At 42.2% G+C, this 20,000-nt stretch overlaps 1 protein-coding gene across 2 annotated transcripts in view; it reads left to right on the top strand.

Moving 5' to 3' along the window:
* LOC128657218 (zinc finger protein 3-like) overlaps positions 1-20,000 on the top strand; it is a 176,416-nt gene that overhangs the window by 81,084 nt on the left and 75,332 nt on the right. The window contains exons 10-11 of one of the 2 annotated variants that reach the window (XM_053711477.1): positions 3,323-3,430; positions 18,933-19,046. In XM_053711477.1, coding sequence (XP_053567452.1) covers positions 3,323-3,430; positions 18,933-19,046 — 222 coding nt within the window. The remainder of the gene's footprint in view (positions 1-3,322; positions 3,431-18,932; positions 19,047-20,000) is intronic. The other variant, XM_053711476.1, reaches the window with a different exon arrangement.

Raw genomic sequence — 20,000 nt, 5'->3', positions numbered from 1 at the left:
CTCCGCTCCACTCCAGAAGAAAGAAGATTGAAGATGCGGCTTGATAGAAGACTTCATCCCGATGATGGACTTCCGACTTCAGCCCGATGATGGATTTCTTCAGCCGCCGCTTGGATCCAGACTTCAGCCCGAGGATGGACGTCACAATTCAGCCCCCCGCTTGGGCTTGGATCAAGACTCTGGACCGATCGGTGAACCTGGCATGGTGAAGACAAGGTAGGAAGATCTTCAGGGGCTTAGTGTTAGGTTTATTTAAGGGGGGTTTGGGTTAGATTAGGGGTATGTGGGTGGTGGGTTGTAATGTTGGGGGGGGGTATTGTATGTTTTTTTTTACAGGCAAAAGAGCTGAATTCTTTGGGGCATGCCCCGCAAAGGGCCCTGTTCAGGGCTCGTAAGGTAAAAGAGCTTTGAACTTTTTTAAATTAGAATAGGGTAGGGCATTTTTTTATTTTGGGGGGCTTTGTTATTTTATTAGGGGGCTTAGAGTAGGTGTAATTAGTTTAAAATTGTTGTAATTTTTTTCTAATGTTTGTAAATATTTTTTTATTTTTTGTAACTTAGTTCTTTTTTATTTTTTGTACTTTAGTTAGTTTATTTCATTGTATTTATTTGTAGGAATTGTATTTAATTTATTTATTGATAGTGTAGTGTTAGGTTTAATTGTAGATAATTGTAGGTATTTTATTTAATTAATTTATTGATAGTGTAGTGTTAGGTTTAATTGTAACTTAGGTTAGGATTTATTTTACAGGTAATTTTGTTATTATTTTAACTAGGTAACTATTAAATAGTTATTAACTATTTAATAGCTATTGTACCTGGTTAAAATAATTACAAAGTTGCCTGTAAAATAAATATTAATCCTAAAATAGCTACAATGTAATTATAATTTATATTGTAGCTATATTAGGGTTTATTTTACAGGTAAGTATTTAGCTTTAAATAGGAATAAGTTATTTAATAAGAGTTAATTTATTTCGTTAGAATAAAATTATATTTAACTTAGGGGGGTGTTAGGGTTAGAATTAGCTTTAGGGGTTAAAAAATTTATTAGAGTAGCGGTGAGCTCCGATCGGCAGATTAGGGGTTAATACTTGAAGTTAGGTGTCAGCAATGTTAGGGAGGGCAGATTAGGGGTTAATACTATTTATTATAGGGTTATTGAGGCGGGAGTCAGGCGGATTAGGGGTTAATACATTTATTATAGTAGCGCTCAGGTCCGGTCGGCAGATTAGGGGTTAATAAGTGTAGTTAGGTGGAGGCGACGTTGGGGGCGGCAGATTAGGGGTAATAAATATAATATAGGGGTCGGCGGTGTTAGGGGCAGCAGATTAGGAGTACATAGGGATAATGTAAGTAGCGGCGGTTTACGGAGCGGCAGATTAGGGGTTAAAAAAAATATGCAGGTGTCAGCGATAGCGGGGGCGGCAGAATAGGGGTTAATAAGTGTAAGGTTAGGGGTGTTTAGACTCGGGGTACATGTTAGGGTGTTAGGTGCAGACGTAGGAAGTGTTTCCCCATAGGAAACAATGGGGCTGCGTTAGGAGCTGAACGCTTTTTTGCAGGTGTTAGGTCTTTTTTTCAGCTCAAACAGCCCCATTGTTTTCTATGGGGGAATCGTGCACGAGCACGTTTTTGAGGCTGGCCGCGTCCGTAAGCACCGCTGGTATCTAGAGTTGCAGTGGCGTTAAATTATGCTCTACGCTCCCTTTTTGGAGCCTAACGCACTGAAAACCCTGCCATTCTGTGAACTCTAAATACCAGCGGTATTTAAAAGGTGCGGGGGGGAAAAAGCACGCGTAGCTAACGCACCCCCTTGGCCGCAAAACTCCAAATCTAGGCGTGTATTTTTTATTATAGAGCCAGCCAGGATGTTAGTGCTCCTCATTTTCTTCTGCAGGTTGCGCCCCTTATTTTCCCTTGCTCCCCTACTGCTGCCTCGCCCCCGCCACTACAAAAAAACCTGTTTCCAACACACACTCCCTTGGCCTCTCGGAGGCGATGAATTGCGTGCTCCACATGACTTGCTCTGTAGCCCTACTTGCATTAAGCCAGTTGAGAAAAAAAACAAATATCACATTTAGTAGGAAGCACAGCCAGATACACAGCAGTCCATAGGAACATAGCAAAATAAAAAACTGTTTGCTCACCGGGCCCCTAAATTGTTACCCTTTGATAGCGGCCCGGCTGGCAGCATGTCAAAAAGGGCCACCCCCATAATTTGTCCCCCCTACGCACATGCCTTGTGTGCCTAGGCCATAATATGCCCCTGGTATATATACACATATTAACACACAAATATATATGTATATAGTCATATAGATATATATTTACTAACTGCTACCCATCGCTGCGTGAAGTTCTGATGCCGTCCCAGCCGGCATCAAAACGAGGCTCTCATTGGATCCTATGGAAGCGCGGTCTTGTGAGCGCAATGCTCCCAGCAATGCAAACTCGTATTTCAAAGTGGAGCGCAAATATCATTTTAGCTAAAGCGATATTTTGTGCTCCACTTTTAATTGTTGATACGTAGCACTATTAGACAACAAAATGATGCTGAAGAACTAACCCATAATTCAAGTGGCAATACCCTCATGAATAATTTGAAATGTAGTGCCAGCTAATGTTTCAATTGTGAGTATGTGGGAGGTGTCTGATGGACTCAGGGCACTGATAAATGTACGCGTATGAGCGATGCAGGTGAGTGTACGTGTGTGACATGTCTGAGGGACACAGTGCACAGGTGAGTGTACGTGTGTGACATGTCTGAGGGACACCGTGCACAGGTGAGTGTACGTGTGTGACATGTCTAAAAGACACCGTGCACAGGTGAGTGTATGTGTGTGATATGTCTAAAGGACGCAGGGCACAAGTGAGTGTACGTGTGTGACATGTCTGAGGGACGCAGTGCGCAGTTGAGTGTATGTGTGTGTTGTGCAACATGTCTGAGAGACGTAGGGCATAAGTGAGTGTACGTGTGTGACATGTCTGAGGGACACAGTGCACAGGTGAGTGTATGTGTGTGATATGTCTAAAGGACGCAGGGCACAAGTGAGTGTACGTGTGTGACATGTCTGAGGGACGCAGTGCGCAGTTGAGTGTATGTGTGTGTTGTGCAACATGTCTGAGAGACGTAGGGCATAAGTGAGTGTACGTGTGTAACATGACTGAGGGGCTCAGGTGAATGTAGTTTTGTGATGTATCTGAAAAGCACAGGTGAGTGTCATGTGAGACATATATAAGTGGTGCAGGAGTGATATTTCAATTACCTTGTGTAGTTCTAAAAAATTGAAATGTGGCCATATTTATATGATCTATGCAGGTAATATTAAGCCTGAAGTTACACTTAATGCTGAACAAACTAATGATCTGTATGTAGAGAGTCAACTGAAAGCTGTGAAGCAAGGAATCTGTGACAATATCAGTGCAGGTGAGTGCATGTGTGTGATGTGTCTGAGGAATGCAAATAAGTGTACACGTGTGACGTGTCTAAGGGATGTAAGTTACAGATGAGTGTACATGTGTCTGGTGCATGAGGGACATGGGTTACCGATAGGTGTGCACATGTTTGGTATGTGAGAGATAAGGGTTACAGGTAAGTGTGCACATTTGTTTTGTGTAAGGTATAAAGGACACAGGTGAATATGCACGTGTATTGTGCATAAGGGACAAAGTTTACTGGTGAGTGTGCATGTATGTTGTATCAAAAAGATGAGGGGTACAGGTGAATGTACATGTATGTTATGAATGAGACACAAGGGTTACAGGTGAGTGCAAGTATGTTATGAATGAGCTGTAGGTTACAGATGAGTTTGCATGCAGGTGGTGGCTAAGATACCTGATTACAGGTAAGTGTGCAATACACAAGCAGCATGCTGGAGAGTTTAACATTTCTTTTTAAAGACACAATGAGTCCACGGATTTCATCCTTGTGGGATTTCACCAACTGCTCAGCAGGAGGAGGCAAAGAGCACCACAGCAGAGCTGCTATATATAGCTCCTCCTTTCCCTCCCACTCCAGTCATTCTCTTTGCCTACATTAGTGATAGGAAGAGGTAAAGTGAGGTGTTAGAAAAGATTCTTCAATCAAGAGTTTTTTATTTTTAAAGTAGTGCAAGATTGTGCTGCTTTGTTCTGGGGTGTAGCCTAGTCCATCTCAGTCTCTACAGGAAAGGCTTTGGTGGCTTTAGAGCATTAGGAAATGGTGGGACATAATTCTCACTGCGCCTCCTATACATTTATGCTGCCCTAATCCAGATAGCCTAAGCGCATGTAACTCAGGCTTATCTTCTTCCACAGGGCTATGGGAGGGAGAGGACCTCTTACACCTGCTGGGCTGGCCTGCCGTCGGTCAGCATTTGAGGTAAGTGCTAGCTTTATTCTCTCTGGGGAGTACTCTCAGAAGAAAGTGGGCACTTTATTTTCTTTACAGAGGCATAAGTCTTAGGGAATTACTAGGCTTCTTATGCTGAGACGTTATTCCCTCTTGTATGGAGGGTGTTTGTTTTTGAGACAGCCATGAGTACAGGCACAGGGCTGGGAGAAAGCTTGAATTTTCTTGGCAGATATTCATTTTTGGGTGCTTACAGAAAAGTATAGACTGTATACAAGGTTCTGGCTCACTTTTATTGGGATGGTGGATGCGATTCTTATTTTTAATGTGCTCCTTTTTCAGGTTCTGAGTTACGCCCACGATGGGCGGGGCTATGTTCCGCACGCTTTTTTTTTCATTGCACAGTTTTCAGTCGACAGAGGAGGACGTTCATACACGAGGCTCGACTACAGCATGTCTTTCTGATCTTTCAGACAAGCGGTTGCAGAGTTTTTTTTGTACCTTTGAGTTCCGGATCGTTGCTGCAAGGGCTAATTAAGATTCCGGTCTGGGAGTGATCTGTGTGGCAGGTAGGCACCTCAGCAGAGTTGCTGAGGTGTATAGGTGTCTGTATTGCATTATTTTTTGCAATTGACAACTGTTGGGGTACGTTTTTTATGAACAGTAAAAAAGGTGACTGTTTCAAATTTAAAGTTACAGTATCGTTTTTTGTCACAAAAATTTTTGTTAAGAATTTGACTGTGTTTGAACATATACTTTGCTGCCATAGTATTATGTCAGGGAAACTTGGCAGACTGTACCTAAGGTGGAAGGGGCTATTTCCACTCTAGCCAAGCGAACTACTATTCCCATTGAGGATAGTTGTGCTTTTAAAGATCCCATGGACAAAAAATTGGAGGGACTACTTAAAAAGATTTATTTTCACCAGGGTCTGCTATTGCAGCCGGATGCGTGCATTGCTACGGTCACTAGTGCAGCAGCTTATTGGTTTGATGCTTTGTCTGAGTCTCTCAAAACTGAGACCTCTTTAGAGGAGATCCAAGATAGGATTAAAGCTCTGAAGTTGGCTAATGCCTTTATTACAGATGCTTCTCTGCAAATTACTAAATTAGCAGCTAAAAGTTCAGGGTCATCTCCTTCCTCAGGATAAGAGAAATAAACAAAAAGGACGACAAAGTAATTTTCGTTCTTTTCGTAATTTCAAGGGAAATTCTTTCTCTTCCTCCTCTAAACAAGTAGGAAATTATTCGCAATCTAAGCCTACTTGGAAACCCAACCAGCCTTGGAACAAGAGTAAATAGTCCAAGAAGCCTGCTGCTGACTCTAAAACAGCATGAAGGGCATGCCCCCGATCCGGGACCGGATCTGGTGCGGGGCAGACTTTCTTTCTTCATTCAGGCTTGGGTGCGAGACGTTCAGGATCCCTGGGCTATAGAGATAGTGTCACAGGGATACAAACTGGAGTTCAAGAGTTTTCCTCCCAGAGGAAGGTTTCTTTTTTCAAGATTATCTGCAAACCAGATAAAAAAAGAGGCATTCTTACATTGTGTAAGAGACCTCTCCTCCCTGGGAGTAATTGTTCCCGTTCCAGCACAGGAGCAGGGGCAGGGGTTTTATTCAAATCTGTTTGTAGTTCCCAAAAAAGAGGGAACCTTCAGACCTATATTAGATCTCGAGTCTAAACAAGTTTCTCAGAGTTCCATTATTCAAGATGGAAACTATTCGGACCATTCTTTCATTGATCCAGGAGGGTCAATTTATGACAACTGTGGATTTGAAGGATTCATACCTTCATGTTCCTATCCGCAGAGATCATCACAAGTTCCTAAGGTTTGCTTTTCTGCACCAGCACTTTCAGTTTGTGGCCCTTCCTTTTGGGCTGGCCACGGCACCCAGAATTTTCACAAAGGTTCTGGGGTCTTTGCTGGCGGTTCTAAGACCACGGGCATTGCGGTGTCATCAAGCAGGGTCCCATACCGATATTGTACTGTCCTTCCTGAGGACTCACGGGTGGAAAGTAAATCTGGAAAAGAGTTCTTTAATCCCAAAAGCAAGGGTGACTTTCCTGGGAACTGTAATCGATTCTATATCCATAAAGATTTTTCTGACAGAGGTCAGGAAATCAAAGATTCTTCATACCTGTCGATCCCTTCAGTCCAATCCTCGGCCGTCAGTGGCCCAGTGCATGGAATTAATCGGACTGATGGTGGCGGCAATGGACATCATTCCGTTTGCTCGGTTTCACCTCTGGCCTCTGCAGTTAAACATGCTCAGGCTGTGGAATGGAGATTATGCAGACTTGTCTCCTCGAATAACCCTGGAGCAGGAGACAAGGGATTCACTTCAATGGTGGTTGTCTCTGGATCATCTGTCCCAGGGAACATGCTTTCGCAGACCATCATGGGTGATTGTGACAACAGATGCCAGCCTTCTAGGGTGGGGGGCTGTCTGGGGGCTTCTAAAAGCTCAGGGAGTGTGGACCCAGTTCATCAGATTCCAGACGGACAACATAACGACAGTGGTCTACATCAATCATCAAGGAGGAACGAGGAGTTCCTTAGCGATGACCGAGGTAGCCAAGATAATCCGGTGGGCGGAGGCCCATTCTTGTCATCTGTCAGCGATTCATATCCCAGGGGTGAACAACTGGGAGGCGGACTTTCTGAGCAGGCAGACTTTTCATCCGGGAGAGTGGGAACTCCATCCGGAAGTGTTCTCCAGCCTGATTCTCAAATGGGGTCGGCCGGAGTTGGATCTCATGGCATCTCGTCAGAATGCCAAGCTTCCGAGATACGGGTCGAGGTCCAGGGATCCCCAGGCAGAACTGATAGATGCTCTGGCGGTTCCTTGGTCCTTCAATTTTGCATACCTATTCCCTCCGTTTGCGCTTCTTCCTCGAGTCATTGCTCGAATCAAACAGGAGAGGGCATCAGTGATCCTCATTGCTCCGGCGTGGCCTCGCAGGATTTGGTACACCGATCTGGTGGACATGTCATCCCTGCCACCTTGGAGACCGCCATTAAGGAAGGATCTTCTCATTCAGGGGCCCTTCCTTCATCCAAATCTAGCTTCTCTGAAGCTGACTGCTTGGAGATTGAACGTTTAATCCTATCCAAGCTGGGTTTTTCTGATTCTGTCATAGAGACCTTAATTCAGGCGCCTAAACCTGTAACCATAAAGATTTACCATAAGATATGGCGTAAATATCTTTATTGGTGTTAATCTAAGGGCTTCTCATGGAGTAGAGTTAGGATTCCCAGAATTTTGTCCTTTCTCCAAGAAGGATTGGAGAAGGGTTTATCGGCAAGTTCCCTAAAGGGTCAGATCTCTACCTTATCTATTTTGTTAAACAAACGTCTGGCGGATGTACCAGATGTTCATTCCTTTTGTCAGGCTTTGGTTAGAATCAAGCCTGTGTTTAAACCAATTGCTCCTCCATGGAGTCTGATCTTAGTTCTCAAAGTTCTTCAAGGGGCTCCTTTTGAGCCTATGCATTCCTTAAATATTAAGTTATTATCTTGGAAAGTTTTATGTCTTGTTGCCATGTCTTCAGCTCGAAGAGTGTCTGAGCTTTCAGCATTACAATTCAATTCGCCTTACCTTATTTTTCATACAGATGAGGTAGTTTTACGTACTAATCTAGGGTTCCTTCCTAAGGTTGTTTCAAACAGGAACATTAATCAGGAAATTGTTGTTCCTTCCTTGTATCCTAATCCTTCTTCTCCAAAGGAACGTCTTTTGCACAATTTGGACGTGGTCCGTGCTTTGAAATTTTATTTACAAGTAACTAAGGACTTTCGTCAGTCGTCTTCTTTGTTTGTCGTTTTCTCTGGGAAACGTAAGGGTCAGAAAGCTACGGCTACCTCTCTTTCTTTTTGGTTGAAGAGTATCATCCGTTTTGCATATGAGACTGCTGGACAGCAGCCTCCTAAAAGAGTTACGGCTCATTTCACTAGGGCTGTTGCTTCTTCATGGGCATTCAAAAATGAAGCTTCTGTAGAACAGATTTGCAAGGCGGCAACTTGGTCTTCTCTTCACACTTTTTCTAAATTTTACAAATTTGATACTTTTGCCTCGGCTGAGGCTGCTTTTGGGAGAAAGGTTCTTCAAGCAGTGGTGCCTTCCGTTTAGGTTCCCTGTCTTGTCCCTCCCTTATTATCCGTGTACTCTAGCTTTGGACTCATCGTGTCTTTAAAAAGAAAAGAAAATTTATGCTTACCTGATAAATTTGTTTCTTTTTAGACACGATGAGTCCACAGCCCGCCCTGTTCTCTGAGACAGGTTATTATTTTTTGTAAACTTCAGACACCTCTGCACCTTGGCTTTTCCTTTCTCTTCCTAACTTCAGTCGAATGACTGGAGTGGGAGGGAAGGGAGGAGCTATATATAGCAGCTCTGCTGTGGTGCTCTTTGCCTCATCCTGCTGACCAGGAGGTGAAATCCCACAAGTAAGGATGAAACCTGTGGACTCATCGTGTCTAAAAAGAAACAAATTTATTAGGTAAGCATAAATTTTCTTTTTTTGTCAAAATTAAAATATAGTAAATATGGCAATAGTCACAGGATATTGGGCATGTGTTTTGGTGCAGGTGAGTAGCTGGTTACAGGTGAATGTGTATGTATGTGTTGAAAAAAGTGTATCTCACAGTGCTTGACAAATTGTATTCCTTGTGGCTCCTTGAGGTAAGGGTTCCTAGCTAACCCTAAGGGGGAATGTTAAAACAGCTAAGGAGCGCCTTTATGTCACAAGACAAAGGAAAGTAACTTACAAGAAAGTGTATGCATTTATTAAATAACACATATATTCTAATATCATGGATCTATGTTACATAAAATCTAATAGGTTAAAAATAAAATTAAAGGAATAACAGTATTAGTGTTGTGTCTTAAAACCCTCTCAAACAAATACAGATACAAATAAAAATAAAGTCCTAGGCCCCTATTTAACAATGGTCTGTCGAACCTGATCCGACAGTGCGGATCAGGTCAGAAGACCTTTCTGAATGTGGAGAGCAATACGCTCTCCGTATTCAACATTGCACCAGCAGCTCTTGTGAGCTGCTGGTGCAACGCCGCCGCCAGCAGGGAGGTGTCAATCAACCCGATCGTACTCGATCGGGTTGATTTCCGGCGATATCTGTCCGCCTGCTCAGAGCAGGCGGACAGGGTTATGGAGCAGCGGTCTTTGTGACCGCTGCTTCATAACTGCGGTTTCTTTCGAGCCTGCAGGCTCACCAGAAACACGGGGCATCAAGCTCCATTCGGAGCTTGATAGATATGCCCCCAAGTGGTTAGTCCTACAAAAAAGTGATTTGTCCTACAAATGTTTCTATTTAGTAAATCCGCTGTGAAGTGTCTTTTTTAATCCAATAGAAAGTGCTGAAAAAGCTGGAAAAAATTTGATACCTTTTGAGGATATTAAGTTCCTCACAACCTATAGTGGTAAAAAGTAAAAAGCACAATACAAAAATTATAAAAAATATATTTAAAAAAAAGGTAAAATGGTGTTATAAGTGAAAAAAGTGAAAAAAATAAAAAAAATCCAATGAGCCAATAAAAAATGAAAAATAGAAAATAATAAATAGAAATGTTAAATGAAGTGGTTTCCCCTAATAGTGAATCCTCTAAGTTGAACTGACGCAAACGTTAAGGAGAAAATACTGTGGTTTCCCAAAAAATTCTTCTTTTAAAGTGCTTAAACTTCTATACCTGTAAATGGAAAACATAAAACATGGTGCAATATTGCTAAAGACAAGTAGAAAATATCAGAATGCAGCTTACCATAAATGTCAATGCGTTTCAGCCCTATTTTAGGCCTTTATCAAGACTATAATATGGTGTACTATGGAAGCTTCATTTATAATTGTAAGTTTCCAATCAATATCGCCATTCTTTTGGCGCCAAAAACATCATAAACTGCTGTGATTCGTTTACTTGCACAACCGGAATTAGTAGCCCTGTGTGTGTTTTTTTCCGTTATAAAAATGCAATCAAATATTTTTTATTTGTTTTATATCTTTAACAATTCAGGATTCATTCTCTGTGTCCCTGTTTCCCATCAGACCCTTATACACTATTTGCAAGTGGGACTATAAAGCCTTATCTTTATTCTGTTTAGATCACCGTACTATGGTAAAAACGGCAAACCGGAAGTGTTGTGTCATTGTAAACGTTACTTCCGGTATCGCCGTCTGTGAGTTATTACGTCCCTGATTCAGTGAACACCTCTTTCGGCTTTGCCGTTCGGGATCTACAACACATTCAATGCCTTAAACATATTAAACTATTTCTACTTCCTTGGTGTTCCCAAATGTTTTGGTCCCATCGGCTCTGCATTATATGTAAAGAGTTATAGGGCTAGATTTATTAAGCCCCTACGGCAGCAAGTTCTCTCAAGAACTTGCTCGCCGTCATTTATCAAGCAGCGCTGCTTCCTGAGCCTCTTTGCCACCTCTAATCTGGTGAAATTCAATCTCCTCGGTCTAGTCAGAACGAGGAGATTGACAGCTCCTGCCCGCGCACAGCCAATCACGTGCGGGCAGGAGCTGTCAATCTCCTCGTTCTGACTAGACCGAGGATATTGAATTTAAATTGCGCTCGTGTGCAATGCCGAATACCTGCGGGTATTTTCGCACCACCACAGGCGAGCTGAGGCATTCAGGGGCGCGTATACGCGCCCCTGTACGCCTCAGCTTTAATAAATCTAGCCTATAGTGATCCCTCACATAATGAGTTATGGATGAAGACTTCGGCCCGGCTTCGTTGAGGACTTCGGCCCGGTTGGATGAAGACTTCTGCCGCTTCCTTGAGGATGGATGTCGGGTCTTCAGAACAGTAAGTCTATCTTCAGGGGGTTAGTGTTAGTTTTTTTTTTAAAGTTTTATTGGGTGGTTTTTATTTTTAGATTAGGGTTTGGGTGCAATAGAGCTAAATGCCCTTTTAAGGGCAATGTCCATCCAAATGCCCTTTTCAGGGCAATGTGGAGCTTAGGTTTTTTTAGTTAGTGTTTTATTTGGGGGGGTTGGTTGTGTGGGTGGTTGGTTTTACTGTTGGGGGGTGTTTGTATTTTTTTTTTTACAGGTAAAAGAGCTGATTTCTTTGGGGCAATGCCCCGCAAAAGGCCCTTTTAAGGGCTATTTGTAGTTTATTAAAGGTTAGGGTTTTTTTTTATTTTGGGAGAGCTTTTTTATTTTCATAGGGCCCTTAGATTAGGTGTAATTAGTTTAAATCTTTGATCATTTCTTTTTTATTTTGTGTAACTTAGTGTTTATTTTTTTGTGTAACTTAGTGTTTGTTATTTTTTGTAACTTAGTTGTTAGTTTTTTGTAAATTAGTAATTTTTTACTGTAGATTTACATTATTTGAGTAGGGTTAGGTTTTTACATTTATAATATAGTTAATTTAATTTGTAGTTTAATGTAATTTAGTATAATTGTTAGGGTAGATTAATTATTAGTTTAATATAGTTTAATTTAATTTTAAAGTTAAGTTTAAATTTATTAAAAGATAGGGATGAGTTAATATTTAATATAAAGTTAGCGGGTTGTTAGGTTTAAGGGTTAATAACTTTATTTAGTTGCGGTGGGCTCCGGGAGCGGCGGGATAGGGGTTAATAACTTTATGTAGGCGGTGGCGGCAGATTAGGGGTTAGTAAGTATAATGTAGGTGTCGGCGGCAGATTAGGGGTTAATAAGTATAATGTAGGTGGCGGCGGTGGCGGGCGGCAGATTAGGGGTGTTTAGACTCGGGGTACATGTTAGGGTGTTAGGTGTAAACATAACTTTTATTCTCCCATAGGAATCAATGGGCTATCGGGCAGCAACGAACATTTTGCTGCTTTCAGACTCCCACTGATTCCTATGGCATCCGCCGCCTCTAGGGCGGCGGATTGAAAACCAGGTACGCTGGGCCGGAATAGTGCCGAGCATACCTGGTAGAAATTTGATAACTAACAAAAGTAGTCAGATATTGCCGAATTTGCATTCGGAACATCTGTAGTGACGTAAGCTTCGATCTGTGTCGGACTGTGTCGCACCAATACGCTCGCCTGACATCGCCTAACATCGCTGCCGAGGACCTGAATACGTTCTCAAAAGTTGCCAAAAAAGCTGTCAAAAAGCCGCGCACCAAGTACGGGGCGATGAGCAGTAGACTGTTGTTAACTGACAGTCATCGATCTCGCTGCTATTCGGCTTTTTCACAGCTTTATTGGTATACTGTCACTAAACACCCACAGAATACTACACTGTTTTACCCCTATCCCGCTGCTCCCGGACCCCGCCGCAACTAAATAAAGTTATTAACCCTTAAACCTCCGCTCCCAGAACCTATCGCCACCTACATTATGTTATTAACCCCTAATCTGCCGCCCACTACACCGCTGCCACCTACATTATGTTATTAACCCCTAATCTGCCACCCCCTACACCGCCGCCACCTACATTATGTTATTAAACCCTAATCTGCAACCCCCTACACCGCCGCCACCTACATTATACTTATTATCCCCTATCCCGTCGCTCCCGGAGCCCACCGCAACTAAATAAAGTTATTAACCCCTAAACCGCCAGCCCCCCACCTCGCCATAAACTAAATTAACCTATTAACCCCTAAACCTAACAACCCGCTAACTTTATATTAAATATTAACTCATCCCTCTCTTATAATAAATTTAAACTTAACTTTATAATTAAATTAAACTATATTAAACTAATAATTAATCTTCACTAACTCTTATAATAAAATTACATTAAACTATATTAAACTAATAATTAATCTACCCTAACTGTTATACTAAAATTAAATTAAGCTACAAATTAAATTAACTATATTATATATTTAAACACCTAACCCTACTCAAATAATTTAAATCTACACAAAAAAATTACTAAATTACAAAAAACTAACAACTTAGTTACAAAAAATAACAAACACTAAGTTACACAAAAAAATAAACACTAAGTTACACAAAATAAAAGATAAATTATCAAAGATTTAAACTAATTACACCTAATCTAAGGGCCCTATGAAAATATAAAAGCTCCCCCCCCCAATAAAAAAAACCCCTAACCTACAATAAACTACAAAAAAGCCCATAAAAGGGCCTTTTGTGGGGCATTGCCCCAAAGAAATCAGCTCTTTTACCTGTAAATAAAAAATACAAACAACCCCCCAACAGTAAAACCACCCACACAACCAACCCCCCTAAATAAAACACTAACTAAAAAAACCTAAGCTCCTCATTGCCCTGAAAAGGGCATTTAGATGGGCATTGCCTTTAAAAGGTAATTTAGCTCTGTTGCACCCAAACCCTAATCTAAAAATAAAACCCACCCAATAAACCCTTAAAAAAACCTAACACTAACCCCTGAAGATCGACTTACTGTTCTGAAGACCCGACATCCATCCTCAAGGAAGCGGCAGAAGTCTTCATCCAACCGGGCCGAAGTCCTCAACGAAGCCGGGAAAAGTCTTCATCCAAGCCGGGCGAAGTGGTCCTCCAGACGGGCAGAAGTCTTCATCCATCCGACGCGGAGCGGCTCCATCTTCAAGACATCCGACGCGGAGCATCCTCTTCATCCGGAGTCTTCTTACTGAATGACGGTTCCTTTAAGTGACGTCATACAAGATGGCATCCCTTAGATTCCATCAGCCAATAGGATTTTTTCTACCTTAATTCCGATTGGCTGATAGAATTCTATGGGGAAAAAATCCTATTGGCTGATGCAATCAGCCAATAGGATTGAAGTTCAATCCTATTGGCTGATCCAATCAGCCAATAGGATTGAGCTCGCATTCTATTGGCTATTCCAGTCAGCCAATAGAATGCAAGCTCAATCCTATTGGCTGATTGGATCAGTTAATAGGATTGAACTAAAATCCTATTGGCTGATTGCATCAGCCAATAGGATTTTTCAACTTAATTCCGATTGGCTGATAGAATTCTATCAGCCAATCGGAATTTAAATGACGCCATCTTGGATGACGTCACTTAAAGGAACCGTCATTCAGTAAGAAGACTCCGGATGAAGAGGATGCTCCTCGTCGGATGTCTTGAAGATGGAGCCGCTTCGCGTTGGATGGATGAAGATAGAAGATGCCGTCTGTATGAAGACTTCTGCACATCTGGAGGACCACTTCGCCCCGCGCTTGGATGAAGACTTCTCCCGGCTTCGTTGAGGACTGCGGCCCGGTTGGATGAAGACTTCTGCCGCTTCCTTGAGGATGGATGTTGGGTCTTCAGAACAGTAAGTCGATCTTCAGGGGGTTAGTGTTAGTTTTTTTTTTAAAGGTTTATTGGGTGGTTTTTATTTTTAGATTAGGGTTTGGGTGCAATAGAGCTAAATGCCCTTTTAAGGGCAATGTCCATCCAAATGCCCTTTTCAGGGCAATGTGGAGCTTAGTTTTTTTAGTTAGTGTTTTATTTGGGGGGGTTGGTTGTGTGGGTGGTTGGTTTTACTGTTGGGGGGTGTTTGTATTTTTTTTTTACAGGTAAAAGAGCTGATTTCTTTGGGGCAATGCCCCGCAAAAGGCCCTTTTAAGGGCTATTTGTAGGTTATTGTAGGTTAGGGTTTTTTTTTTATTTTGGGAGAGCTTTTTTATTTTCATAGGGCCCTTAGATTAGGTGTAATTAGTTTAAATCTTTGATCATTTCTTTTTTATTTTGTGTAACTTAGTGTTTGTTATTTTTTGTAACTTAGTTGTTAGTGTTTTGTAAATTAGTAATTTTTTACTGTAGATTTACATTATTTGAGTAGGGTTAGGTTTTTAAATTTATAATATAGTTAATTTAATTTGTAGTTTAATGTAATTTAGTATAATTGTTAGGGTAGATTAATTATTAGTTTAATATAGTTTAATTTAATTTTAAAGTTAAGTTTAAATTTATTATAAGATAGGGATGAGTTAATATTTAATATAAAGTTAGCGGGTTGTTAGGTTTAAGGGTTAATAACTTTATTTAGTTGCGGTGGGCTCCGGGAGCGGCGGGATAGGGGTTAATAACTTTATGTAGGCAGTGGCGGTGCGGCAGATTAGGGGTTAATAAGTATAATGTAGGTGGCGGCGGTGTCGGGCGGCAGATTAGGGGTTAATAAGTATAATGTAGGTGGCGGCGGTGGCGGGCGGCAGATTAGGGGTGTTTAGACTCGGGGTACATGTTAGGGTGTTAGGTGTAAACATAACTTTTATTCTCCCATAGGAATCAATGGGCTATCGGGCAGCAACGAACATTTTGCTGCTTTCAGACTCCCACTGATTCCTATGGCATCCAGGTACGCTGGGCCGGAATAGTGCCGAGCATACCTGGTAGAAATTTGATAACTAGCAAAAGTAGTCAGATATTGCCGAATTTGCATTCGGAACATCTGTAGTGACGTAAGCTTCGATCTGTGTCGGACTGAGACCGGCGGATCGTATGTTGCGTCACAAAATTCTACTTTTACCGGTTTGTAGGCTTTGATAACTAAGGGGAATCAGGCTCGCCACAATTACGCTGCAGAATTCCAGCATATTTGCGGTTGATGGCTTGATAAATAGGGGCCATAGTGTAACAAGTAGCGTGGTTATGTGCATTTTATTGTCAGTTTATCCATACATCACTATCTGCTTAATATCACATTGTGTCAATGTCAAAAGGAATATTTAATGTATAAAAAAATCTACAAATATAATGTATCTGAAGTTATCTTATAAGGATCTAAAGAATGTGTGATAGATCGATGTGAGCATGGAGAAACCTATATGTGGTTACAAAATTGTAGTGTTAATGAACACTATAATAACAAACACAAAACTAAAAACTGTCTAAATTTAAAGGTAATACAGGAAAATACATAAATCCATAATAGTATACACAATATCATAAAATTAAATAAAAGATTACATGATAAATATATGTAAAAGATATATATATATATATATATATATATATATATATATATATATATATATATATATATATATATATATATATATATATATAAAAAACATGTAAAAATGTAACAAATAGTACATAACAAGTTGGCTAGATTGGGAGATAAACACTATAATATTTATACTATAACATTTATATCTCATCTGTAACATCACAAGTTAAGTACTAGATCCGCTTAATGATACTATGGGACCCTAAATAAACCTAAAAGGTCGCTTAGGAGATTGTATGAAAAGAAATGTGAAAACATATAGTAATTGAAGTTGATACTTTCTTAAATTGTGTACAGGGTATATATCAATTCATGTGAATATATATGAAAAAATGTATAAAAAGAATAATTGCCATCAAATGTGCCAATAGAATAAGATCTAACGCCAAATCTTAGGCTAAATCATGGCGTATGTATAACAAGAGCGGACAAACACACCTGGCCTTCAGCTGCAGAGTAGTGCGCACTGCGGAAGCTGCCTGGTGGGGGCGTGACCGGTGTCGGGCGTGCCGTGATGGGGGCGTGACCGGCGGGCGTGGTGAGGGGCGTGGCCTCGCGGGAGCGCGCGGGAGGGGCGTGGCCGGCGGGAGAGACCCAGAGGAAGGAAGGAAGGAAGGAAAGAATTTAGAAAGAAAGTGAGCAGAAGAGAGTGGGAGAGAAAGAGGGGGAGAGAGAGAGGGGGGGAGAGAGAGCTCAAAAGAGAAGGGGGAGAGAGAGAGCTCAAGAGAGGGGGGAGAGAGAGAGCTCAAAAGAGAAGGGGGAGAGAGAGCTTAAAAGAGAGGTGGGAGAGAGAGCGCAAAAGAGGGGGAGAGAGAGCGCACAAAAGAGGGGGAGAGAGAGAGCTCAAAAGAGAGGGGGGAGAGAGCGCGCAAAAGAGAGGGGGGAGAGAGAGAGCGCAAAAGAGAGGGGGAGAGTTTAAAAGAGAGCGCAAAAGAGGGGGGAGAGAGCGCAAAAGAGAAGGGGGAGACAGAGTGCAAAAGAGTGAGAGAGAGCAAAAGAGAAGGGGGAGAGAGAGAGCAAAAGAGGGGGGAGAGAGAGAGCTCAAAAGAGAAGGGGGAGAGAGAGCTTAAAAGAGAGGTGGGAGAGAGAGCGCAAAAGAGGGGGAGAGAGAGCGCACAAAAGAGGGGGAGAGAGAGCTCAAAAGAGAGGGGGGAGAGAGCGCGCAAAAGAGAGGGGGGAGAGAGAGAGCGCAAAAGAGAGGGGGAGAGTTTAAAAGAGAGCGCAAAAGAGGGGGGAGAGAGCGCAAAAGAGAAGGGGGAGACAGAGTGCAAAAGAGTGAGAGAGAGAGCAAAAGAGGGAGAGAGAGAGCGCAAAAGAGAAGGGGGAGACAGAGTGCAAAAGAGGGAGAGAGAGCGCAAAAAAAGAGGGAGAGAGAGCGCAAGGGGGAGACAGAACAAAAGAGAGGGGGAGAGAGCGCAAAAAGAGGGGGGAAAGAGTGCAAAAGAGTGGGGGGAGAGAGAGAGCTCAAAAGAGAGGGGGGGAGAGAGAGCTCAAAAGAGAGGGGGGGAGAGAGAGTTTAAAAGAGAGGGGGGAGAGTGCACAAAAGAGGGGGAGAGAGAGTGCAAAAGAGAAGGGGGAGAGAGCGCAAAAGAGATGGGGGAGAGAGCGCAAAAGAGGGGAAGAGAGAGTGCAAAAGAGGGGAAGAGAGAGCAAAAGAGAGGGAGAGAGAGAGAGCGCAAAAGAGGGGGGAGAGAGAGAGAGCAAAAGAGGGGGGAGAGAGAGAGCAAAAGAGGGGGAGAGAGCAAAAGAGGGCGAGAGAGAGCAAGAGGGGGGAGAGAGCAGATGAGGGGGGAAGAGAGAGAGCGAGCAAAAGAGGGGAGAGAGAGCAAAAGAGGTGGGAGAGAGAGAGAGCAAAAGAGGGGGGAGAGAGAGCACAAGAGGGGAGAGAGAGAGAGCAAAAGAGGGGGGAGAGTGCAAAATAAGGGGGAGAGAGAGAACTCAAAAGAGAGGGGGGAGAGAGAGAGAGAGAGCACAAAAGAGAGGGGGGAGAGAGAGGGAGCAAGGGTTGGAACCGCGGTACCTAAAAAATTGGCCCGTGTACACGGGCTTTAGCACTAGTAATTGTTATAAAGGAATTACGTTTACTACTGGTGAGTGTGCATGTATGTTGTATCAAAAAGATGAGGGGTACAGGTGAATGTACATGTATGGTATGAATGAGACACAAGGGTTAAAAGTGAGTGCAAGTATGTTATGAATGAGCTGTAGGTTACAGATGAGTGTGCATGCAGGTGGTGGCTAAAATACCTGGATTACAGGTAAGTGTGCAAAACACAAGCAGCATGCTAGAGAGTTTAACATTTTTTGCCAAATTTAAAATATAGTAAATATGGCAATAGTCACAGGAGTGTGCATATATGTCCAGTCTGAGTAGCTGGTTACTGGTTAATGTGTATGTATGTTGCACATGTGGTACATGGATCACGGATTAGTCTGTATGTATGTATGTAGAGTACAGGAATCACAAGTAAGTGTGCATATATTTGTGCTATCTGCAGTGCCTGTTTCACAGATGAGTGTGCATAATAAGTGATAATCTGCTAAATAATTATATTATGTGCACAGAGTATTTTCTGGGTGACCACATGATTTTATTTATATATAAGAAGAGAGATATTGATACATCCCATGGATACTACTTACTCATGCACATGTGTATTCTCACTGTACAGGCCGTATGGATGTGACGCCTTCAGATGGCTCCACGGTTGAGCACAGAAGAGAACCGTATGTGTGTGATCAGGTGAAGACTGAGGAGGATGAAGTTCCTATAAATACTGCTACAGGTGATTAGCGCATATTAAGTAAAGGGAAGATTCTGTTATGGTGACCTTTTGTCTCTTGTAGCAGTTATGTTTCTCAGATGGTTACACTGAGGTTAAGGTCAGTTGATTTCTTTGTGTGTTCCACTACTGTGGGTTAGTGTGACCAGGGGTTGGATCTCTGTTGCTGGATATTCTAGGCAACCAAAGGGTCAAGTAACTACTGTGTGATCAGTTCATTATCTCCTTCATTACTTATGTATATTACAAACATTGTTTAAATCCATGCTTTGAGTATAGATTAGTGCTCGAAAAATCCAGGCGCCACTGGCCCCTTGAAATTAACCCGTGGTGGACAGATTTTGATCTTCCAATGCGTCCTCCCACTTGTCTCACCAACAACTATTAACCATTACCAGCACCTACATCTAGCTTGATGCAGCTGGTTATGTTCCAGGCCGCAATCCAAATGAACTACAGGCCCCAGAATACCGCGTGGGTAGAGGGGGTGCGATTCTGTGGGCTGTTCATATAAACTTTGTTGTTTGGCCGAGGCAGATCTGCACGGTGAGCGTCATCATCCAGATGTGAGTTCTCCTTTCAGTGTGCCGTGTGTGTGAATGGCTCATACATGCCCTTTCATATGTTTACTCTTCCCTGGCTCCCTGTCTAGACGTGGCTTCATGTGAAAAAACAGGTCATTATGTAGGACTCGGGGGAGGTAATCACTGCTAGTAGTGTAATGACACAAAACTGCAACCACCCTGTTTGAATCCAAAGTAGCCCAATTTCATACTGCACTGTACACAAATAAAGCTAGTTCCTATCCCAATTGATGTCAGTGGTAACCTCCAACCAAATCCTGCACTAGACAGGGACCTGTGGGAAGTGAATGAGAACTCATGATTTTTACATTTTCTCTAAAGCAGTTGATTCTCAAGCAGTAACGGCAATAGAAGGGGTTAATGCAATGATTGG

The sequence above is a fragment of the Bombina bombina genome, chromosome 4 (assembly GCF_027579735.1).
Source record: "Bombina bombina isolate aBomBom1 chromosome 4, aBomBom1.pri, whole genome shotgun sequence".
NCBI lineage: Eukaryota > Metazoa > Chordata > Amphibia > Anura > Bombinatoridae > Bombina > Bombina bombina.
This window is presented reverse-complemented; position numbering and strand designations above follow the sequence as displayed.